The 25,722-nt window shown below is 40.9% G+C and overlaps 1 protein-coding gene across 1 annotated transcript; it reads left to right on the top strand.

The window, feature by feature from the left end:
• The first annotated feature begins 275 nt into the window (after nt 1-275).
• Nucleotides 276-21,240, top strand: LOC109633127 (uncharacterized). The gene is made up of 11 exons (XM_069536891.1): nt 276-468; nt 614-723; nt 820-966; nt 1,097-1,249; nt 1,950-2,056; nt 2,155-2,278; nt 3,426-3,518; nt 4,024-4,092; nt 9,920-9,973; nt 14,207-14,359; nt 20,876-21,240. Exons 1-11 carry the CDS (start codon nt 402-404, stop codon nt 21,047-21,049), a joined length of 1,251 nt encoding a protein of 416 aa, XP_069392992.1. The 5' UTR covers nt 276-401; the 3' UTR covers nt 21,050-21,240.
• Nucleotides 21,241-25,722: the final 4,482 nt, after the last annotated feature.

The following is a 25,722-nucleotide window of genomic DNA, read 5'->3' as shown; positions in this document are numbered from 1 at the left end:
TTTACGCGTTATCCCATTGGTCCACAGGCTTGTCAGTCACATTGAGCGCCTGCCCACAAGTAAAAGCGTTTCATTCGTTTAAAACCTGCCTTTTAAATCGCTTACCCGGAAACACAAAGTTTTGCTGAAGGAATCTCAGCTGCAAAAGAGTCGCGAAATGTTCAATATGACGGACAGCTTGAAAATAAAATCACATATGCTTCAGTGTGACTTCTCAGACCAACAGTAATTATGACCGCTTTCGGCTTCCGTAGCATCCACCCAGCGACCGCTCTGCGCATGCGCCGTGTCTGCCTCCACACCATCAGCTGCTGCTCTCCACGCGTGTCTCATGCTTCCTCTGCTGTTAAGTCTGTTTTGAGGCAGAAGTTGAAGGAATACAAGACGTGTTGTTGGTCAACATGGGAGGACAGGCTAAAGGGAAGAAGAAAAGTAAACCGAAGAGGAACGAGAACCGTCCCAACAGAGGTGAGTGGCTCTGTTATTTACAGTGTGCTTAACGTTAGCGTCAATCTCAGAAACAACAAGTTGTCCATATTAGCTTGTTTTGATTTTGACTGGCCTCGGGAAAACAAAAGATAACTTCACACTCTCGCTTCTCTTATCACAACAGATGCAGGAATTGTGGGATTGTCGCCTCAGGAGCGGATGAAAGTAAGAATGCATGAAAAAGCGAAGAAGAAGACAGCTGAGAAGTACTCTGTGCAGCAGCTGCTAGAGAAGGTAACAGTATAACCTGAAACTAAGACACGACTCAGATCTGCCATGACTTTACTATGCTTTCATGTTTATCATACCATGTGATGATGTGTTGCACAGACAGAGGAATGCATGGACAGCTTTGACTTTGAGATGGCTGGCCTTTTCTGCCAACGAGCCCTGGATGTGGAGTCCACCAACCTGCAAGCTCTAGACATGCTGGGACACATCTACTCTGAACTAGGAGACACACTGAAAGCTAAGGGAATATCCTTGAATACGTTTTTCCTGTCTTTGTTTTGTGCATGTCACTGATTCAGTCAGTTCACAGAAGTGATGTTTCTTTGCTGCTTTAATGCAGCGATGGTTGTTGTCGCTTCCTTGACTGAGGCTTTAAGCCTTTCTGCGTGCAGTGGAGCTGAGCCCAGATGAAGGCCACAGTAAGTACATGTACCTGGGACAGATCCACACAGGTCAGGAGGCTGTGGACTATTACACGAAAGGAATACAGGTCCTACTGTCTGCATTGGACAAACAAGCACAGACAACAGTGAGTGAACACACACACACACATGGAAAGAAAATGCTATTGTACTTAAGACCTAATGCTTCTGTATTATTATCTATCTTCACAAGAGGGTGCTGTTGGACAATTAATGAATATCTATCTGTCTTGAATCATATATCCATTAAAAACACATCTTGATAGTTTGTCAACCCAAAAATTATAGACAGAAAAATAAGTAACAAAAGCTGTGATAACAACTTTATTTTATACTGAGAATTCTCACATTTTCTTTTGTAGATCATTTACTGGTATCCATTTTAACTGTCATAAATGTCATAATAATGTTAAGACAGAAGCCAATTTTGAGCTAATATAATTCTAATTGTTTACATATTAAGTATTTGTATTAAGTCAGTGTACATTTTGTCATGGTAGGAAAAGCACAAATAACTTTCATTCTATTCAACTGTCCCAATAATCCATTACAGTAGCAGGACACTGAAACTGAAGCAGCATAATCCATTTGATTATTTACACGTGCACTGTTTCTACAATGACAAGTCAAAATGTTTTTAATGAAAAAGGCCTGTTCAGAGGGACTTTCTCTGGGAGTAAAGGGAATATAAGCATTGATATCATTTAACTGGAATAAAAAAAATCTGAATGTTTATTATCTTTCCATTGATCAGGCTTGAAGGAACTTTTTGAAAACTTTCAAATCATATGCCCTCTGCTCTTTCAGCAGGCCGGAGCTGCCGCCCGATCAGATGAGGACTCTGAGCTGCCAACAGCAAAAGATGTTAGCGCAGCATACTGTTCCATCGTTGAGATTTATCTCACAGACCTCTGGTACAGCTGCAAACAGAGTTACCCTCTTGACACAAGTAACCCCATTTATTGTTGCTGCTTTGTAATGTGCGTGTGTTTGGGTGTGTTTGTGCATGTAGCATGGAAGAGGGAGCTGCAGACAAGTGCAGAGAGTTTATCGAGAGAGCATTACAGTATCACCATGACAACCCTGAGGCTCTACAGCTCATGGCCAGTTACCTGTTCAGTACAGAGAAAAACCAGGTCAGTTCACACACACACACACACACACACACACACACACACACACACACTAATGCTGAGGATGAGTTATCACCATATTAAAGCAGGAATCTGCTGAGTTAATTATTCTGAGCAAATTGAATTGTATGCCATTAATCAGCAGATGGACACCTGCATTAACATGCACATACACAGACAGGTCACGCCAATAGAAATGTTAATTACTGGGCAGATCACTGAGGTCATATAGTCATTTGATAAAGAGAAAGAGATGAGGAAGCAGCCTCCTCAACTCAATTGTGAAAATTGCACAGTATGCAGTATCTTTTATAATATTTACATACAACAGAATCTGATTGGACTCATTTGTTGTATTTTTCCAACTGTTATAAAAGACAGATTCATTCAAGGCAGAACATCTCTGTGAGAAACCTTTCTGCTGAGAAACATGCACCATTTTCTTTCTGAAAGAACTTCTGCTCTGTATTTACTCTTGAACTGTTCAGGTCACCATTGTGTCTTTGAGGTGTGTAAAACACAATTTCCTTCTTTCTCACAGTTCATATATGCTGTAGAAAAAGATATGCAATAGCTGCAGGGTAGACATCACTATTTAAACACACAATAACCTTTTTCTTAGCTTTCTTGGAACAGATCCATACAGGGGTGTCAAGATATAGTGAAAACAGTAATCTTTGCATATTATCCAGAGTAACCGGTGCATTGTTTGTGGAAAAGCAAATTCTCTCAGGGTAATTGTACAATTTGACAATCTTTGTATTGGCATTGTGTCAGCAGTGGTTATCTCAATACTTGGAGATGGCCTTGAAAATGACCCGTGATGCTCTTACAGTACAATACAAGTGTATTGGTAATTCTAGCTGTAATACTCATTTTAAGCTGCAGGGGTCAGGCTGACTCCAAATTCACAAATCCCAGCATCTCACATCCAACAACCAGAGTCCCTCTAAAAAATAGTGAAAGAATAATTAAGAATAAAAATAACTACATTAACATCAGATTAATCCAGAGGTCATTGACATATATAGAGCATTTAAGAGTCAGTCTGTAGTGGTGAAAGTCTGAATTGTGTTTGTCTGATGTTTTGTGTATTTGTGACAGTACTTTGTACATGTTAACATACATGCCTGTAAATTGAATTCCTCAGGAAGGCAGAGAATACCTGTTGAAGAGCGTCGGATTGTGGCTTCCTGCCCAGAAACAGAGTGCAGCTTCCTCCAGCACAGACGAGCGCATGCAGGTGAGTTGGCGCTGTGCTTAGTATTTTTTTGTCTCTGACAGCAACCAGGCCTCCTAAGATCCCAGGTTTATTTATAAAGCTCTTTCAACTAACAGGATTGTCACACTGTGCTTTCCACTGAGCACAAATATAAGGACACCAGTAGAGATGAAAAGTAAGAGATAATAGAATGAGGGATAATACCAAAATAAAAGGCAGAACAAACGTGAAAGTGTGTGAAGAGAAAGCGGATATGAAAGCACAAAGCAACACAAGAAAAAACTCTCAAGTATAAAGTAAGCAAACGACTAACAGGGACTTCAACAAAGAGAAAGAAATGACTAATGTCAGAAGCTAGGATGTGTAGTGAACTATTCTAAATAAATGTTACCAGAGTTTAAAATTGAGATGGAGCAAGTGTGCTGAGATTGGTGCTAGATGATGGAGAAAAATCGTTACTTTGTTTATCCATTAAAGCAGGTTGACACTTGATCTGTGATACTTGTCTTCTTCTCTTTGTCCCCAGAGTGAGATCCCTCCGTACGAATCTCGTATCACCACGGCCAAACTGCTCATCGAGTCTGAGGAATACGAGGTAAAAAAATGTTCTCCAAAAGTGTTCTCGCACATTTCTACCGCTGTCGGCCTGTGTATGTATAACGGCGCAAATGCAGCTTGGCGTGTGTACTTGCTTTTGCCCTTTTGTGCACTTTCCTTTTCTAGTGAATAGCACTGAAGGTGAGAAGGTCTTGCCTGGTCTTTATCCCCTCCAGAGTTCAGTGTCAATAATTGAAGAGTGGTATTTACTAAGAGGGTGAGGGGGCATGTGGGGGAGGAGACATTGGGAGAATAAATAGGGGGAAAAAAATAGGAATCTTATCTTTATTATTCTGATGAATTGCTGCCGTATCTGTGATACAGTGCCCTTGTCTAGTAAATCACTCATCAGTTCCAGTTTTAATGACTTTGGTTTTAGTGGCTCAGTAGCTTCAGTTCAGTGCTTAAAGAAAACTGTAATAGTCATTAACGTTAACACTAAGCCATTTTGCTGTGCTTGCTGATACTCAAACACACTCAAATGGGCACCCCTGCCAGAGTTGCAGTTATATGTTTGTGTGTGTATGGGAGAGATGGGCTGTCAGGTGTATCAGTAAAATGACAACGTCGCGGTCCGTGGTTTCTGACGTGTCGTTTGTCTTCATCATCCTGTCGGTGTCATCAAGCCCGAAACACAAACTGCATCCGTTTTCTAAGCACTTCAGAACATGAATATTTTGCTGTGCACACACACCTGCATGTAAACATCAGTGCACAATTTTGGTCATATTTGCTCTCAGCCATCAGCTATTTGAAAGTTTGTGACGGAAATGGAGTTAAAGGGTGGAAGCAGAGAAGAAGCAAGATATTTTCAAATCCGCCTCCCCTCTCCTAGACCTGGACTTTGCAGAATGTGATAGGAACATCCCCTCCTCTCTTTTCCTTCCTCTGCTCCTTTGTCACACATACACACACTCACTTTTGTGCTCACTATCTTTCCCTGTGGACTATAAATCTATTCACAACCCTGTGTAAAGTTGTGTACTTCCAGTCTGTTGAGTTATTGGTTTGATGGCTACCCTCATAGCTGTGTGTCAGAATACGACCACTTGTCTGTATCTGAACCTTGTCTTTGGTCTTTTAAACTTAGCCAAGGCTTTGAAAGGAGTTTGATTAAATATATTTTCCAAAGAAGCATATTAAAGCAACTTTTTGTTTTTCTGTAGCCTTATAGATTAAACGCTTATTTCTGGTTACTTCACTGTAGAATCGTAGGAATAGCAGCACATCAATGGAGTTCTTTGCCAAAAGCACTTCACGTCTCCTTCTGTTGCAGATTAAACTCTTGAATGCAGTTCGGCTTTTCACATTTAATCCATTATGTGGGTTGGAATAGAAGTAAATCAGGAAATTCCCCAAAAAATTGTTGTACCATGATTACCATGGCAACATAATCAAGATGTACCATATTATCTTGATAGTGACAGTGACTATGTTTGGACAGCAATTTTCCAATATTAACCTGATTGAGAAAATAATCTGATTACTGCCATGTACACAGCATTTTCCAATTACCTCAATCCAAATAATGTCATACTAGGAACAATCAATAATCAAATTTAGACATGAGGAGTATTCTGGCCTCAGTTCCATTATGTAGACATTTTGATTTCTGTTGGTTGGGGAATTTTGACAGGCAGACAAAAAAAATCCAAGAAGAGACGTTTTACACACGCACAGAAACAACGTGACGAGAAGAGCTCAAGCTGAAGTCCAGGAAATCTAGCTAAGCAACAAAATATCTGAGTGCAAGCGCACAGTTTGAGCACATAGCAAATCCAAGATCAAGCAGAGGCTCTTTAAATGTGAGCTCAGTGTTTTGAGTTTAAGCGTTACAAAAGCTGAACGTGGATTAGAGCATCCAACTGCTTGATGTTATAAGTAGACTGTGCTCTTCGCATTTAAACAGGAATATGAATGGAATATTCTTTTAGCAACTGATGTTCAATAGTTGGATCATTTCTGTCCAGGTAGTTGTTGTCATTGTTGTGCATGGTGACAAATAAAATCCCAAAAAGCATAAGATGTATTACTCAGTAGCTGTCTTAACATTTCATCATATATAGAAAATCCTCCCACATTAACCATATTAACTTCACTTTGTAAAATGAAGCATCTCCACATCTTTAAAGTTTTCTCTGGTTTCATTTTTTTAAACTTATTAATGATCTTATGACATTAATAGAGGCTGTCACTGACTCTGAGGCAGTGGGCAGCCTCTGCAGTAATTATGATGCTAAACCCAAAGGAGGAAAGTGTTAAAAATAAATAATACTATCACTGCTGCATAAATGGCCTTCATTTAAGAATGCGAAGTCTGTCAGGGCCACAACTGTAAAAAATAGTTGAAGAAAAGCTTTTTAAAAGAGAGATTTCTGGTTAATTTGTAAGCGGAGAGCAAAAGAAAAGCTTAACAAGGAAATAATATTTCCTGATGAAGTGGGAATTATATGGTACTTGAGTTACTTATAGCAGAAGGTCAAGCTCATTGAAACCAACTGATGTTAAAAGTTACATGATGCAATTGTCTCATTGTCTTTGTAAGTAGACTGTGGGTTAATGAATTCATGAAAACATCCATTACTGCTGCTCGTTTCTTCAGTCGTCTCTTTCACTAAGACGTGGATCTGTGCCACTTAATTTAGTAGAGAAGGAAATTGCTTATTTTCCCCCTCTTGTTTTTTTTCTGGTGGAAAAAATGTGCCAAATGTGTCCATGATTTCTGTAAATTGAGTTGCAGCACATGAGAGGTTGAAAGCAGCCGTGGAACACCTGTGTATGTGTCAGTTGTGTTTCTGAGACTGTCTCTGCAGATTTAAAACGACTATTATTATCAATAGGTAAATTGTTGAAAAGTGATTGACCGTAGTTTAAATCAGAGAACGACTGATATGGATTTTTGAAAGTCAATGCAGATACCATAGGAGGCAAAAATCTTTGACAGCAGTATATAAGCTGATGCAAATTGAGATGGTAATATGACAAAGAAATGTGATTGAGGCTTGATATTCTACAGTGTTACTGTACAATTTGTTATAAATGGCTTCAAAAAGAAAACATAACCAAGTATATAGAAATTGAATTCAGAAATAAATGCACATATTTCTTTTTATTCTTTGTTCTGTTTAAATATAATCGGCAAACAAACTCTGATCCTGTCAAGTATCGACTGATTTTTAAAGGCTACACTTTAAGTTATTTATTTTTTTATGTTTTTTGTGAGTTTATAAATGCAAATGCTGAACATCTACTGGTTCCGTCTCTAAATATGAGCGAATGTGTTGCTTTTCTGTTTTCTACCAATTTAAAATGAATATGTTTGGGTTGGTCTTTTAAAAGAAGCAGTTTGAATGTAGGACTGGAGGGAATCTGACTTCATGTTGTATTGCTTGTTTATACTTACTCGTTAATTTATGGTCTCTATTTTATAGTAACAACCCAGCCCGCAGAGATCAGTCCTCTTATTTTCAGACACACACACACACACACACGCGCGCACAATTATATAACCATCATCATCATCATCATCACCGCCACTTGCCACACAGCAGACAGACCAACAGACGGATTCCCCTGACTGCTGTTAAGGTGTGTGTTTGTTGTACTTATCACAGTGACTGATGGGAGGTTTATATCGTTGTCACTCGTTTGCTTTCGTGTTTTACCATTTTACATTTCAGTTCTTTAAAATTAGCTCACGATGGAAGGCAGCTTGTACTCTCTAATTCTGCTTGGACATACAGTTACCACTGACATCCCTAGGATTTATTTACTTAAGTGTAGACGTGTGTGTGTGTGTGTGTGTGTGTGTTTAAGATACGGCTTGCCCTCACTTGTAAAGTGATTTGTCTTTCTCCTGTCTCTGCTGTGTGCTCCAGTGAAATGATTCTGTTAAACAAAATTGCCTGAAGATTACACACAAACCGACAGACACACACACACACAAACACAGTGGCCATTATAAATTACTTCCTCTCCAGAGTCCTGCTTTTTTTTCTTTAACAGGTCTTGAAATAAAGAGGACAACATGTACGTGGAGTCTTTGGCGTCTGTGTGTGTCTGTGCAGTGCTTCATTGCTGTTCATGGACCAGTTTTGCATTGTTTATTAAGATCCTTTTTTGAACCCGTCCAATTTTTTCTGCTCTTCTCCTTATCTTCACAAGAATATTAATCTTGTTGTTGTTTAGAGCGTGAAACGGCTTTAGAATCTCTGAATCTTTAATCACTCGCTCCTGGGTTGACCAGTGTGTTAGTAAGGAGTGCAGTTGGAGGAGATATAATGGTTATCATCACTCACTTATCCTGTCTCCCAGATATCTTTCGTTGTACTTTTGTTGCTCCAAAACCGCCTGCTCTATCAGTTGTTTAACACCCAGACAGATCTTTACTCCTATCTCTTACATCTAGAGCTTGGCTTGAATTACAGTGTGTGTGGGCGTGTGTGCTTGTGTGAGCGTGTGCTTGTGTGTTTGTGTGTGTCTGTCACATTGGTGTGATGCGCTGAAAGTGAAGCAGATAATTCAGACGCTGGGCATGAATCCATTCATCATCAGCTGGGATTAGGTGTTTTTGTTTGTGTATTTTTAATCAGTCATTAATTAATTAAGGACAATGGGTTTTTCAGCTTATAATTGGTCTAGCAATCAATCAACTGACTTCCTGACTCTCACATTTGCACACCCTCAGCGGCATCCTCTCAATTAACCTGGCTCTACCTCAGTCTTCCCAGACAACACACCTCTTTATCGCCACCGGAACCACATAGGCTTAATGAAAGGAGAACTCCAAAGAGCGAGAGGGGAAAAACTCGGAAGCTCTCCAGCTAATAAGACTGCCTTAACAAGAAACAAGTACTGCTTGTTGTGCTCACTGTTGTGTGTAGCTTTGTTATAGTGTACGACTGTGTGGTAGTGAGTGCGTGCATGCGCGTGCATGTCTTTTATTCTTGCCCTTCACCACGGGTGATTGGCTAACAGTCGCCTCCTACCTGAAGTTGACAAAAATCAATATATCATCACCTGGGGCCTCATACACACACACACACACACACACACACACACACACACACACACACACACACACACACACACACACACACACACACACACACACACAGCACACACACACACACAGCACAACCACAGGATCCGCAGAGGGGGGAGTCAGAGCAAAACAAACACCCAGCCTACTTTAGTCAGGTTCTGTTTTCTGTAATAGAAACTTCCCACAGAAACTGACCCAGACTGTGACGCACTATAGCAAAGGTCACTGAACATTAAACTCCTTTGAGACCTCCAACTCTCTCTCCAGGACACTATAGAGAGGAAATCTGAGAAAAACGTTCGAGGTGGGGGAAATGGTGACTCAAACTACCTGATCTTTAGCTTTATCATGCACCCTATGGCGTGTTGTGGATACTAAGAGTATATTGACCGTTTATGTCGGTAAATGGATTAAAAGGGCCATTGAACCTAGCAGCCAAAGTGACTATTGACTGCGCGATAAGCACTGGTGAGTGTGTCTATCGGTGGCCATGTCTGTTGTCTTGTTGATATCGACAATGTTGTGTTCGCGGCACTCGCCTCATAGACACTTATCAGACCTTCTGATCGCTGTGATTGATCGAGGTGCCTGCAGAGATGCACCCTCATATTTGTCCTGTTGTGTTTGTCTCTTCCCTGACACAGCCACAGACAGACTGAGCTCTCTGTGTCTGCACTGATGAATGTTATAAACTAAATGATAATAATAACCTTTTACCCTTTTTCTCCCTTTTTCTATTTATTTCTAAAACCAATCCCTCTCCCATCTTTATCTGTATTAGACGGCCGTAGATGTGTTGGAGGGTCTTCTGGAGGAGGATGATGAGGTAGTCCAGGTAAGCAATGCAATGGTGTCCCTGCTGTTTTTGCCCTGTAAAAATTGGTGGTCATCTTGGCTTTCACTCATGTCTATTTTGTATTTCCCATTTTTCTGTGCAAAATGCCAGAACGTTGTTTTGGTGCAAGAGTTTAGTGTTATACAATCAGTTTTTTTAATTACAGCAGCCTGTCTCTAGCCTAGTTCCAGACCTCTGAATCCTCTGCATCTTCAATTTGTTCAGCAATTCCAATTTGTCCTTTGTCATGCTCATTGACAGCTGGTTACAGAAACAATCGACCAGCTGCAGCCTTGTAGGCGGGATTAAGAGTCAGAACTTCTTACATAGGTGGCTGCCTTGATTCGTCTATGAAAAATAGCAAGGCCTAAATCCTGTGTGGATAAATACACAACATATAATTGAACAGAAACAATCTGCACATTTCTTCAGTCATCTTCAATGAAAAACTCCTGTGAAGTGCAGCTTCATCTTCAGTGCATCTTTCAGTTCCTTAACTGAATGGGCAAGGCAAGAGGAGACAATAAAATAAAACACTTTTTAAAAAGAAATCGATTAATGTAAAACAATCTCAGTCTGAATGAATGAAATGAAATTGAAAAAAGGGCAATATAGCTTACTAGTGCAGTGCCCGTTTAAAATGTGTCTGTGGGTACAGGCTGATTATTTGACCTGCACTAATCCAGCTTGAAGCTTTCTTGAGGGCATCATCCAAACAAACATGAATTATCCATTACAGAAACATTCCATATTTACGGAGGTATGGCCCCCCCCGGAGGCATGTGGAGAAAAACATCCCTTTATAAATGCATAGGCTTTAAACTGCAACCTCAGATTCATGCTCTCAAGTGACTTGGTTTGTGAAGGAAACATACAATAAATACAATGTAACAATGAAATCAATTAAATGTCCAATGCACAGCACAGTAAAGCATACATTTAAATGATCATGAAGTCAAGACTTGATTTGTGAGAAAAAATCTCAATAAATACATTTATATATCTACAACATGCATTTTCTGGTTTTCTGGCTTCTCTGCATCCAATAGGATATAATAAATAATAATAATAGGATAATAATCATATGGTAGGATGGAAAAAATACTAAGGCCTAAGTAAGTAGGTAAGTATATGGCAGGAGAAGGAATTTATTATGATGTCATTAAGATGAAAATCAATTGAATCATATTGTGTAGTAATTTTTAACATTAGTAAAATACTAACCAATTAGATTAGAGACATAGCTTTAGAGAAGTGCTCGTCCCAAAAACTCTGCAGTTGACCCTGCACTTCTGTGGATCCTCACCGATGCGCACCGATCGACCTTAAACCAGGTTTAAGGTCGATCTGCTGAGCAGATCGACAGTCACATAGTTGCTTCTGCTGTGCCAGTGATTGTGTGTGTGTGTGTGTGTGTGTGTGTGTGTGTGTGTGTGTGTGTGTGTGTGTGTGCACACGTGTGTGGAAAAAGAAGTATCTACATTCACACTTTTGCAGTGCTTGTGTGCTCACACACAGAGTACGACTGAGAACTAAAATGCTTATTAGACGGTGGCGTAAATGGCAGTATTTTCTGTGCTTTAGTCTATGTGCTGTCAGTGTGCCTCCAAATCCTCCTCGTCAGTAACAGACGAAGTGAAGGTGTGCCACTGAGTGTCAGATAAAAGAAAACGGTGGTGTCTCTCTCCCTCACTCCCCCTTGGGCTCCGACAACACACACACACACACACACACACACACACACACACACACACACACACACACACACACACACACCCTTCAGCTGACAGATTGAGAGCAGTCATCGGGGGGCTGAACTTTTAAACTCGCTCCAGAGACGCACAGCTGTGACACTTGATTTGAGCGGGCCTACAGCCAATCACTTGTGCATACAGTCACCGCTTCTAATGGTCAGAAAGTGTTTTGTCAGATCCCATCACAGTTTTGTAGGTAGAGTCACATTTGTGATGTCAGACACGTATGACAGACACATTCAACTAGTCTCTCTCCATCCCTCCTCCCCTCTTCCTCTCTCTTTCATTTTCTCTCTTAAACGCAGCAGATAAGATGTTAGCGCTCGCCTCCGTCTTCTTACTCTTGCATATCACAAAATTGGAGCCTTGCTTGTGTAAGTCTGCACTAACAACATAGCAGGTTCCTTGCAAATCTTGTTTCAAAGTTATTCCATTGCTTCATGATGCTTTTGTTCTTCCTTCAGTGGCACCATATGGGAACTAAGATGTGCCTCCGCTTTGAAATGACTACAGTTGTAGTGATTTGATTGACAGACGCAGCATTCATTTCATTATGTGTTCGCCTGTCTGGGTTTGTGGTCGGGTAGAGTGGATCCTCTGAAGTTCTTAATTAGTAAACTTTCTCATGTTTTAATTTTCAGTGTAGATTCATAAACCATCTTTACCACATACACAAATATTTCACAGTGGACCATCTTTAAATAATTTTCCAGCCCTGTTCTCGCTGTTTTTGAAGACACACAGTTCTCACTTGTGAGGAAGTTCAAATTTGGAATTTAGTGGACTTAAATTTGATCCTTTCTCTTTGGAATACACACATGAACAGTTTTTTTCCCCTGAGGTCCTGCAGTCACAGAAAATATTTTGGTGATAGAAAAAAATGTCATATGGGGGTTGTGAAACATTCCTACGTTCCTCCCGTGCTGGCTCTGATAAGTGTGGCTGCAGGGGGTAGCCTCCCACTCAGCATACGGAGCAGCCAATCTGAATTCAGTGGGGCATGCCTTGATGTGTTTGTTAGCTAAATGGTTGATTTGGCAGAGGTGGAGGTCTCTTCTGCCTCTGCCCTCAATGAATAATGAATAAAGCTAATATTCGTATCTGGGTGCTTGAAGAACAGTGGGAGGGTGAACTCTGGCCTCAGATGAGAGGCACACACACACCTCCAGGTTCATTGAGAGTTGACAATGATTGTGTAGAGAGGTTGAAGAGCAAGCATTGCACAGTGGATGTGATTATGTTGAAGGGAAATTATGGAAAAGAAAGAGAAAAGGCTGATTGTGTTTTAACATACTAACTTCCAGTAAAAAAAAAAAGCCTCCCCCACAGTTTGAACTCTGTGAAGCAACAGGATTATTTCAAAATGGTGTTTTTACATTTTCGAGAATAGATGTCAAGTGAAGAGGTCCTTAACACCTAACTCTACATAGTGCTTTCATGAATTAAGTGATGCTCACACATATGGGGTTGTTTGTTTGCAATAGAAGGACCTAAATCATTACCAAATATTTGCCAACACATTGAGCTAAGCTCTAAGTTACAATTGAAAAGACAGTTTTGGCAAAGACAACCCACTGAACCCACTGGAGCAATATACAATAATAATCTATTATACTAAACATGATGTTCTCCCATGCCTGAATAAAATCTGTAAATGGATATTGCACAGGACTGAGCGTGCAGATGTTTTTCCTCATTAAAGCGAAACTGTAGCTTTAAAAGGTGATATTCATAGAAAGGAAATATGATGTAACCACATAACTATAAATTTGTGGTCAAAGTGTGATGGATGTGTCATGTCATTAAACATTAGCTTCTAACTTTTAATACACTAATCAACACTTTTAACCAACAATTAGTTTTAAATTACAGTCTGGAAATAAAAGTGTTGTATGCAGGTATATGGCACCAGAACTGGTTCTGAGTCAGTGGGCACTTTTAAAACATGTTTGCATAATTGTAAAATTAATTTGTTCAAAGTCACGTGTAGAAAATAGGAATTAACAGTAAGATGAAGAAAATATGAAAACTTTACTCCTATAATTTAATAGCAAGCTAATATCCACAACACAGCTTTTCAGAATGAAATATGATTTGGAGGATATTTGCCTGAGGAAATTTATTTTTCATTTTGTTATATTATGTTTTTGTTTATATCTCAGTAGAGTAATTGTATCTTTTTTGCCACAGAGAGATAAAAACACAATATTGTTATTACAGATGTTGGTATAGACAAGTCACAGATTTGAATTTACTGTGAAGCTGCAGGATGGGCACATTGTGCCTTTACATTTGTGTGTGTGTGTGTGTGTCACCTGTTTGTCAGAGGAGGATGTGGGATTTCATGCAGACATGCTCTGTAAGGGTTACAGATCTATTTCTCTTGTCACTGTTCACTTACTGCAACAAAGAACACTTTCTCTGTCGCATCACGCCTCCTGCCCCCACCCACCCATCTCTCTTTCTCTGGTCCTCCCAGGTGTGGTATCTCTCTGGCTGGGTGTGTTACCTCCAGCTGGAAAAATCAAAGGAGCAGCAAGAAAGAGAGGGAAGGGAAGTGACGGAGGAGGAGACAGAGGAGCGGAAGGCGCTTAAGGAGGCTGCCAGATCGTACCTGACCAACGCTAAGAAGGTAAAAACTCAAACAATGTAAAAGGAAGTTTAAAAAAAAGAAAAATTCCTTGATCTGCCCCAAAATGTGATTGTGTCTTTCTTTGCCCAAGTTGCATCCTTCCACCAAATCTCGTGAAAATCCGTTCTGTACATTTTTGCATAATCCTGCTGAAAAACAAAGAAACCAACCTAAAACATAACCTCCTTAGTGATAATAGTCATTAGTTATAAGATACCCCAAAAAACTAGCTCCACCTCAACATAAAGAAGCTTCTTAAATATGAATACACAAGTAATAATCTAATGTTACAAAATGTCAACACTCATCTCCCTGCATCAAATACTTTTGTTCCATAGCTACATTTGCCCAATAATACAATAGTAAAAGATACTGTATAATGCAGGACTTTTACTTTCAATAGAGTATTCTTAAAGCTGTGCACGGCTACTAGGTAGATTTTTTAACATCCAGTAAAGTGTCACGTAGATAAGACGACATAAGTTTTTGTCACAGAAGGACTTTAAGTAGTACAGTGTACATGAGAGGATCCTTACAAAGCTTTATTGATGCTACAGAAATTTCTTTTTGTGTGGCCAAAAAGGTTTAAATATACCCCTCTGTCTTATACATGCACACACACGCACACACACGCACACACACGCACACACACACACACACACACACACACACACACACACACACACACACACACACACACACACACACACACACACACACACAGACAGAGGGGCTGATGTGTCTCATTCATTCTGTCATGCTGTCAGGGAGTAATGCTTCTATGGAGCAGTGATTCATGTTAGTCTAAAATCCAATAGGCTTGTAAATCAGACAGCACAGACTGAAGGATGGCAGGGCCCACCTCCACCCCCCATCTCTCCTCAACCGACTCCCAACCCTCCCACCACCTCCCCCCTGCCACGTAGTGTTCCTCTACAGATGAGTAGGGGCAGCAGAGCTGCAATATATTGATGTCTGTCCCTCTGCCCAGCAGCGTAGTGACAGGCATGTCTAACCAGCATCCACTGAGGATGTCCGCAGCAGAGACCAGAGCGAGGTGGGCTTTGAGCTGCAAAAAGGGAGAATAGAAACTCTGGGGATGGAAATAATGGCACAGTGTATGCATAGATTTGAGCTGCTAGCTCTGTGGTGAGAGTTAATAAAGAAAGGGAGAAAAATGGAATTGAGAAATGGTGCGAATTAAGTACTTAGACACTTTTGCATAGAGAGAGACTGGTAAGAGAATTGGGTGAGTTGTCAGAGCGTGAAAAGTAAACAGCAGAGTTTCTTTGTATGGTGAGTGAAGTAACAGGCACAGAATAATATGAAAGGTAAATGCACAAAGTCCTTGAAAAGGTGAGGGGGAGTGGTGCACTTATTTTCTCAGGCTCTTTTTACTCGTATGTCTGTGCATCTGTGCACTTGGTAGAAGATATTCTCCCATGTTTCTATCAGAGCTTTGTTTCTGAGCATCACTATGACTGTTAATTATTAATGACGAGTCAGTCTGCTAGTTAAAATGGGCTCCAACATGGAAATGAGGCCTCAAAGCCCAACGGCTTGTTTTGGCACTAGTCCACTTCTCTGCATACTTTACGACTTTGCTAAGTTTATGTGTGTGTGTGTGTGGATGCACATATTTAATATTGGTAGTGCGCCAACTTGCATATCTAATTATTATTATTAAGAGATGTCCCAATTATTCAGCACTTCTCTGATCAGTACACGTGCTGGCATACATACATACGCACACATGCACACACACACACACATACACACACAAACACAAACAAGATGTGTCCAGCTGAGATTCACTGAAAAGAATGATGGCAAGAATGGATGAGTCGAGGGGACAAGAAAGAAGTGTAGGAGTGGGGAGAAAAGAGAGTAGGCACAGAAGGGAACAGAGAGTGTGTGTGAGTATGTGAGTGTGTGTGTGTGTGTGTGTGAGTGTGAGTGTGTGTGTGTGTGTGTGGGTGTGGGTGTGGGTGTGGGTGGGTGGGTGTGGGTGGGTGGGTGCAGGGGGTGTAGCTGGTGAATAGTAGCAAGGGTAAAATCAATAGGAAACCGGACGTGAAATGGAATTTGAGTCTCTGCCAGAACGGGTGTGATTGAGGAAGGATCTGCAGCGTATGCACAGAGGACAATGGTATATACGTGCATGAGCCTGCATGTGTGCAAGTGTGAGTGTGCACAGAGGGAGCCAGGACAAATGGAGGTCAAAAGCTTTACTATTTGATGTGACTGAAAGGGTATCTCATGAGCACAGATTGTGGGTTGGGCTGGTCTGAGGTGTGCTCGTCATGTAATTTTAATGCCGTCCCCTTCCGAGTATGTGCCTGGAGGACTGAGGTGGTAAGTTATGTGCATGTATGTGAGCCTTTGACTTCCAGCGACATGCAGTGTTCACACTCAAGAATGTCTTAAATCAGCCAATATCACAAGTTACCAGTGAAGAAGTGTGTGTGTATTTGTATGACACTGAGGCACAGAAATATATAAATGTGTTGTATAATCGTATAATCATATATAATTATTCTTGTTAACTGAAATTATAACTAATCGTTTGATTGTAGGGGTGAAGAGTTGCAGAGTGTTCTCTACCTGGTAGCTTTATTAGCTTAGATTAATTACATATGAACTTAACAAGCTTGTTTTTTCAGCATATAAAACTGTTTTAACTTAATTAGTAGAGGAAAAATCGAAGAATGCCAGTTGTGATATTTTCACACTTGGTGATAATCGTCAAACTGACTAGTCAGTTTATCATCTTTAGATTATTTGTCTTGCTGGTTCAGTCCCACTTACTAATCAAAACTAACTAACTATAAATACTCTGTTTGGCCCCAAAAAAGGGATGTAAAGAGCAGAGTACAGAGAGAAGTTGAGAGATGAGAAGAAGGCAAGATTTATTCTGCCAAAATAGATGTGTGTGAGAGTGTGAGTAAAACTTGGAAAGTATGAGGAAGTGTCCATCTCCTTGACAGGCAGGTCATTTGGTGAGAATGTGCGAGCGAGAGTGCATGAGGGGAGAGCGGTCAGCAGACAAGCAGGGGGAATGAAAGCATCAGGAAATGAAATGAAAGAAGAGGTAAAAAGAAATGGGAAGTTGAGCGTAGATGTCGAACAGAAGGTGAACAATGATGGAATGATTAGTCTCTCACCACATAATCAGCCTCTTTATTCGGTTATGTGAATTGTATATAAGGTTTCAACCGAGAAATGAAGTGGAAAAAATTCTTGATGAAGAGTAGAGTGCTTATTATTACACCTTTGTCCATTCCATACTGGGAAAAAGACACAGATAATCCATACTGAGCCGTGTTATAAATGTTTGCAGAGAATTAAAGTACATACCAGAGACAATTATCCTCACAAAGGTCAGCACTTATTTTTGGTATTGTTATAAATTATTCTTTCCTTAGTTTTTTCTTAGCTGTCAATTTACCTTTAAACCAAACATGAAGCCTACTGCAGGCTGCAGCACAATGGCTTCAAACAGAGTTAGACCTCATTCAGAGGCAGAAGTTCCTCTCTACTCTGTATTGTTCATGTTACGGGAACACAATTCTGTCTGGTATTAAATTCCATCGGCCCGTTCAATTCTTTTACCGCGAATTGGAGACATTTGTGTTGCTATAATAAAGTAAAACCTGCCAACTCTTCTCTGCACATGTTTCTTCACTGTGAAATCTGCCACATGCACTAAATTCTGGTCACTTTCCTGAAATTTTCTGGACGGGCTGTTTGCGAGAAGGACTCGACCTTTCAAACATGCAACAGACACAAAACTGGAATAATACAAATATCTCATGATGAAAGACGATGAGATTTGAGAGCTTTTGACGATGAGGGATGTAAACACTGCGGTTTCCAAAGCAGTATTTGTACTGTCCTGCCTCCTGCTCTACCCAGGTGCCACTCCTCGCCTGAATGTTCCAGAAATGTTCCTGTTGCTGTGAATGTGTATAACCCAGACAATATAATTCTGAGGTCTTCATAAATGAAAGGCTGCATGTTTTTCTGGCCATTTTCTGCAGTTCGTGTCCGAAAACAGCTTAAAGTTCAGTGAGATACATCCAATATACCATCTCTGGCTCACTTGCGGTGACAGCTTGTCCACCATGAGAAATGGTATCAATTTAAAATGAAAAAGTATAAATAAAGAGTCTATTGGTCTGCTTACCATGTGTGCCATCTTGGTTTGTTGCGTGAGCATGCTCAAAGTTTCTGATTACTATGAAGCTCAACTGAGGTCATTCGGCATGCCATTAGTTTGCAGGTTTTATTTAAAGTATCGGACAATGTTACATTTTGATGTTTTGATCGTGTGAGAGGAAACTTTATTAGAAAACTATACTGCCTGTACAACCTGTAGACATTGATTTATTTCACAGAATAAGTGAAAAGTTTGACCTGATGGTGGCGTTAGAGAGTCACACAAGTCATTGGAATGTATCCTCTGGGGACTTTAAATGTTTGCACCCAATTTCATGCCAAATCATCCAAGATTCAAGATGTTAAACCCTTCCGACTTTTACTCTTCCACCAAAATGAGTTTGACTTTGGTGCATTCAAAATCAGTATTATTTTACCTCAGGGGAATATGAATGTCTGCACCATATTCCATGGAAATCCTGTCAATGTCCAAAGGGACAGACCAACATGGCCATCCACATGGTGCTAGCATTGCAGGATAGAAGAATAGTGAGTAGACTATGCACCCCTGTGTGTGTTAGTGAGAGTTCTTATGGCGGTGGTCAAGTGCGCTTTGGGCCGTGACTCAGGCCTTGAAAGTAGAGCAGAGTGAACCATGAAAAAGTTATACGATTACACACTCACACTCTCACAACACACGCTCTCCCTCCCTGTCTCGGCAGCTCTCTGGGCCGTGAAAGTGAGAAGAGAAAACATTGGCTGTTGTAAATGAGAAATGCTTGTGTCTTATGCGACGGGGGTGCTGATGTCAGCAGCGCTCGACACAGAATGTGTAAAGAATAGCTCCTGTTTGTTTAGTTAGCTAAAAGCATCACCGTGAATAATCACGTCCTATCCAGCAGAAACGCTGTTGTATTGATTTGTAGTAAATATCACCACCTACTGTATTCATACACTTTCCAATTAGCATTCTGTATAGTAGACCATATTGTGCTTTCACACGTTCCCACATCGTTTCTATTTATAAAAAGCACCTCATACCCAATGTTTTAATGTGCAATTATTCTGGGTATTGAGTCGAGCATATTGTTATTGCAGCTTGTATTCTGAGTGTTCGTCGTGGATAAACATCTCCAGGCATTTCAGAGTGACACTGGCAGAATTAATAACCTGCGTGTGTTTTTTCTGTGTGTGTGTGTGTGTGTGTATTTGTATGTGTGGTGCTCTGAGGAGGCTGAGAGGGTCAGCTCTCTCCAGTATCAGGCCCTGTCCCTGGACATGGGTCACGCTCCAGCTCCCTAGAGCTCCAACCTGCCGAGACTGCAGGCACTTAAAACATATACACACACGTACACACACTTTTACACTCCAAATGAGTTCCCATGGGACTACGTGTCTCCTGTCAGGACCTGCTGTTGCTTAGAGACTGGTCCCGGGGCAAAGCAGTCACACACACTCTTCCTCACTCTCCTGGCCTCGTTACACTTTTAGTAAGAATGATGATGGCACTCTGCTTCTTATTGTCCCCAAGCTCAAGTAAATGTGTGTTTGTGTGTGTGCGTGTGTGTTTTTAACCACATTCTGGTCGACTTAACAGAATATTATTCTTGGATCATATAAACCATTCCCCACTTACCCTCTTTTTTCTGTCTAGTTTTGCTTCTAGAAATAAAAGCAAAAAATCAAAATCACCATATCAGTTCCACTTACTCAGGATATGCACACACAGAAACACAGCGCTGTGCTCACTGTCCTTAATGCTAACGCCAGTAGTTTTATCACCAGCTCCACTTTGAGTTCAGTAATTATACACAAGCGGAGTATTTTACTGAGATAAATCTGCTGGCGTCTTTGAGAACGGGATGTTTTTATCTCACGTTTTCACGCCTTATTTCACTGAGATAACAAACGTGTGCACATAACCATATGTGCCCCAAGATACACTCAGCGTGTGTGCGCATGCATGTTGCAACAGCACCAAGAAGATAAATGATCTTTTTTTGGCTCCTGTGCAGATGAATGGTGTATCAAATGTGCTGATTTGCCAAATGAAAGACAAAAACTGTTTACCAGCGTTTTGCGAGCCATGAGTGCCTCGCTGACAGAAAGCAGCTGCCATTAGATATTTCGGGCAGCCTAACCAGCACTTAGAGACTTAAAACCTCTGGGCTGCTCACTTCCCTCAACTCCATCCTGCTGCTTATTGATGCTGTAGTGATGCACTGTAAGCTCAAGAGTCTTTCCCTCACCTTATCTAATTTCTTATATTTATTCACTTCACTCTTGCAACTTTTCTGCTATTGAGCCCACTCTCCATCAATTGCACACTATCATACTTTTTTTATTCTGCTCTCCCAGCTGTACAGTAAGCTGCGATGTGATGACCAGCCGATTTTGGAGCATGTGGAGAAGCTGCTTGGCGAGCTGGGAGGAGAGATGGAGGGAGAGGAGGAAGACCCAGTGCTTGATGAAGATTATGAACCCTGTAGTGATGAAGAGGCGGACGACGCAAATGCACCAATGGAACACTGACCACACCCATGTTGTTTGTACCCTGTGATTTCACTTATCGCCATCATCCCTCTAGTTTCAGTGTTACCCTGTGTTCTCTAAAGTGCCTTTTTACCAGTTATCCTTTCTCACCCATTTATCAGTGATGACATTTGATGATGAAATGAGATGCACAAAAAAACAAGTGGTATTAAAAGCATCTGTGTACTCAATCTCTTTGAGGTCAGTTGTTTTAATGTTTTTGGTGAAATAAGTACCCGCTTGAGTAATGCTTCCCTTAATCACGTTGGCAGAATCATGTTGATAAAAGAAATTAGTTTTTGGGCTTTACGTCTCACCAGTGGCAAGAGCAAAACAATTTTGAACGCTTTTACTTTAATACACACCCACGCATGGTTTCTATAAGCAAAGGTACAAAACACATCATATACGGATAAAAAAAGCACAAAGGCAGCACATTAATTACTCGAGCTCTTCCTCAGTTCAGTGTTTCCCTCTCAGGCTGCAGGGAAGTAAAATATCTCATTGGGCTGTTAGTACTGTTGTCTACCAACAAACAGTTAATGCTTTATATAAAAGTCTTTTTACCTCAACTTTATGTGGAGTGCTTGAATTTCAGGTTATTCTTCTGCTTTGGATTTTGGGTTTTTTCCCCCACTCTCTCCCCTTTTGTGAACTCATTGGATTCAACAAGACACGACACAATAGAGAGAATTTGACATCAACTTATGCAGCAGCGCTTTTCTCTCCGCTGTGTGTTTGAAAAAGGAAAAACATTTGGCAACAGAGTTTTTTTTATTTTTTTATTTAGTTTTCACATCGCAGCTTTTTTAAATTCTCAGACAGGGTTATGTGGTGTTATGCCGTGGCGGAATAATGGGCCGCTGCTTTTCCCTTCCTTTTATATTTGTTACACTTTAGTGAAGAGGCAGAGTTCGTACATCTGAGTGGTAGACGGATACACAAACCGCTGTACACTGAGGCCAGAGATAATTTGATTTTGTAATCAACAGCAAGAAAAGAAATCTACAACAAGACAACACAAAAAAATACTGTTTCAGACCAGAGATGTCAGACTGAAAACTTTTAAACCTTTGCGAGTATTGGATATGTTTTTTCACATTACAGCCCCTTTATCCCCAAATCTCACATGTACAGACCATTCCAAAAGTGGGGTAGCATTTTAACAATTTCTACTGTTTGTTTCAATGTAGCAGTAAAATATTTTTTCCTTAAACCCTCATATGTTTTGGGTTTTTCTATTTTTCAAAATACAGCTTCACTCACCAGAGTGACCTCTCACATAATGTTTATATCCATGACTGTTAACAAAACGCAACACACCACGGACATCGGCAGTCTTGCAGCCTCTCTGTAGAATCTCATAAAAGTAAAGCGGGAACATTATCTGAGATCCTGCCCCTGATAGTGACCCAGCTGCAAGTTGTGAGGCATTTTCTCCCCTGATGCCTTCAGCGGTAACACACATCCGCTGGAGAGTATTTGCACTATTCCTGTAAACAAACGCAGTACACACCTCAGATATTCACTGTGGTGCATCCTCTCTGAAGAATTTCACAACAGGTAAATGGGAACTTTATCTGAGATCCTGCCCCTGATAGTGACCTGGCTGCATGGTGATAGGCCTCTCCGGAAATACATGGGTCCAGATACCATGATCCAATTGTGCATTTATGCTCAGGGAGCATAAAATATAGCTGAGGAGAAAATTTGCAGACATGATACTGTGTATGTGTGTGTGTGTGTGTGTCCTTTGTCATAGTTTAATGTGATATGATGTGTTCTTATTTGTGAAACTGGGCTTTGCTCGGAAATATTCATGTCAGCGATGTTCAGTGTATGATAACGCAACAGGAGTACAGGCCTTGGGGACTGGCTACCTGGAGCAATGCTGTCATCTAACGTTTGGCTTTATAATTAAAATGGTCTCTGGTGTGTGCACACGTTTTCTACATTTGTGTGCGTGTGTGTGTGTTCCAGCTTGTGTCCATGTGGCTCATCTGCAGTGCAGTGTGATTAATGACTCCAGGGGTGAGCGAGCATCAGCGGTCAGCCCTCTCTGGTTATTCTGAGCTGACCCAGTGTGAGCGGGGGCCATAGTGGACGCGAAGCCTCGGGTGATCGCGAAATCCTTGGCCACTCTCTCACCTGTACATCAGCCGCAGCACCGCAGGAATATTTTCTCTTGCTGAGAGAGGGGAGTGCAGTTTCTTCACAAGGACACACATTCAATCACAGGGAAAGGACACTCGCTGTTTGCTCACATTCTTTCCCGCTCGGTGCTGAAAATCGCTCTGCGAAACGCAAAAATGACTCTGAGAGGCCAAAATCACATCTATGAATGTATTGCCATGCCACTGATCTACCCGGTTTGTCCTTTTTGTTTGAAGGTTTCATCTTTCAAGTGAACATTTACAAAAAAACACATCACAATGTATGCACAGTTAATGCCTGAGGCGCAATCATCTATTAAGCAGACTTGTCTTCTTTTACCTGTGTGTCAAGCTATCTTCGGAGACCCTAGCAGCATGTGTTCAGTCTCCAGGGAAACATCACCCCTAATTATTATATGTATGTGTGTCTGTGTGCGTGTGTGTGCCAGAATGTGTTTTTTTAATAATCAACGGTAATGAGATGAGCAAAGGGGAGAATAATCCTGGATTAACAGCTTAAAATGCACGTGTCGTCATAACAACATCCTGATTGGGACTTAATCATTGAAATACAGTCACACACACACACACAGGCACACACAGATCAGCACAGAAACCATCAATTGTCCATGCATCAGATAAATGAATGCTTCAAGCTGTGTGTGTGTGTCTGTGCGCTGTTTATCCTGTGTTGGTGTATGTGTGTCTCATTGACTTAATTAGAGAGTTAAGCGTGATGCTCCTCTGAAGGGATTAAGGGGGAAATTATCAGAATCTGGAGATTTAAAGCTGAAACCAGTTAAACGGAAACAGAGGGAGGAAGATCAGGGAACGAGTTTGAGAGGCAGTTCCTCTCGTTACACACACACTCACTTTTTTTTGAGTAAATTGTCCTCTTGAAATTATGCTGGTCCTCTTGAAGTCCACTTAAATTTGCTTCAAGGTGTAGGCGGAATTCTTTCAACCTCTCAAAGCGACTGATGGTTTTTTTTGAGTGTGGATAGAGGAGAGGTTTTATTGGTATGTGATGCTAGGCGAGGACACTGGAAAGTGACAGAAATTTGGAAGTGCAGGACAAAGAAGAACAAGGACAAAATCCACTCCTCTGACTTGAAGCATGTGGCTCATGTGTCACATTCTTTATGCTGAGCAGTGAATTAATCACATAATGGGAGCGATGACTAGCTTACCACAGTTTTTCCTGACAATCGCTGTGAGAGGCCATGATCTAAGTGACCTTTGTCCAGTTTAATTGTTTCCTGTGCGGGATGGATGTGCTGCAGTAATGGGCTGACCTGGGAATGGCTCTGCAGCAGATGGATTGGCACAAGGGGTTAACGCTCTCAGCTTTGCGGACCTTAATATGATCATTAAAAGGTGTGGTTTGTCTTAGAGTGGTCCTGTTGGAGCGTAATCAATCAATATGGCAGGAGGTCAGCATCCATCATGTGTCAGATTTGATTGTTTTAAATGAAATATTTGTTGAGGAACATTTTGCATGAGAGCTCTTGTTTTTCCTTGTCAATGTGTTCTGCAGAAACTCATTACATCTTTTAATCGACCCTCAGAAAAGTCCTCTGAATTGATCTGTTGTTTTTGGTCAATAAGGCTATTTTAGACTGTTCCACTGTCGCTATTGTCTGAGACTCGAATGTGCTCATGCATCTCTGCACACATGCAGTTTGTGTGTGTGTGTGCTGCTTTTGTTTTGTGCGTGCATGCATAGTAATCTTTGGTGGGAACATCTGTCCCTCAGAGATAACGTAACTGGGGAATTAGCCATGCTGTCGTACATCCGAGCATCTCACCATTACAGCCCCCTAAATTATACCCTATTACACCTTGTGTGTGTGTGTGTGTGTGTGTGTGTGTGTGTGTGTGTGTGTGTGTGTGTGTGTGCGTGTGCGTGTGCAAATGAGTGTCAGCAATGTGCTGGCAGTGTCATGTCCTTGGGCGACTGTGCCAAGTTTAAGAGTATGACCGAGCCCACTACCTCCTCTAGTCTTTAAATCCATTGTAGAATTTAATCCTACACTTTTATTTTGAAGTAACTTTTACACATTTCCTACACAAACAGGGTTCCTCTACAAAAGCACCATGCATATAGTCAGTGAATAGAATGAAACAAAAAGTAAAAATAGGCAGTTTTTTCATTAGATAGCAGTGCCTCTTATGTTTCTGAATTATAAACAGTGATATATCTTTTTGATGTAAAAGCTCTAAACAGCCTGGAGCTACTTAGCTTTCCATATATCATACCGGCAGCGACACCGGTGTCTCCTGACGCATCAGTGGTGACAGATTACTCTTTGAACTTCTCCTTCATGCTGGTTCAAAAGTTAACACAGTAATGCATCATCCTTAAATCCACCAAAAATGTGGAACCCAGTATGATTTAATGATGTGACTTACTGGACACCTGACTATTCAACTGACGGAAACGTCTACTCAGTATTTAATAGGTGATCGCGAGCAGCTCAACTCTTTTCAACTTTATTTTCACACCTAACTTTTGAATCT

The sequence above is a fragment of the Paralichthys olivaceus genome, chromosome 13 (assembly GCF_024713975.1).
Source record: "Paralichthys olivaceus isolate ysfri-2021 chromosome 13, ASM2471397v2, whole genome shotgun sequence".
Taxonomy (NCBI): domain Eukaryota; kingdom Metazoa; phylum Chordata; class Actinopteri; order Pleuronectiformes; family Paralichthyidae; genus Paralichthys; species Paralichthys olivaceus.
The sequence above is the reverse complement of the archived record's forward strand: the minus strand, read 5'-3'. Positions and strand labels throughout refer to the sequence as shown.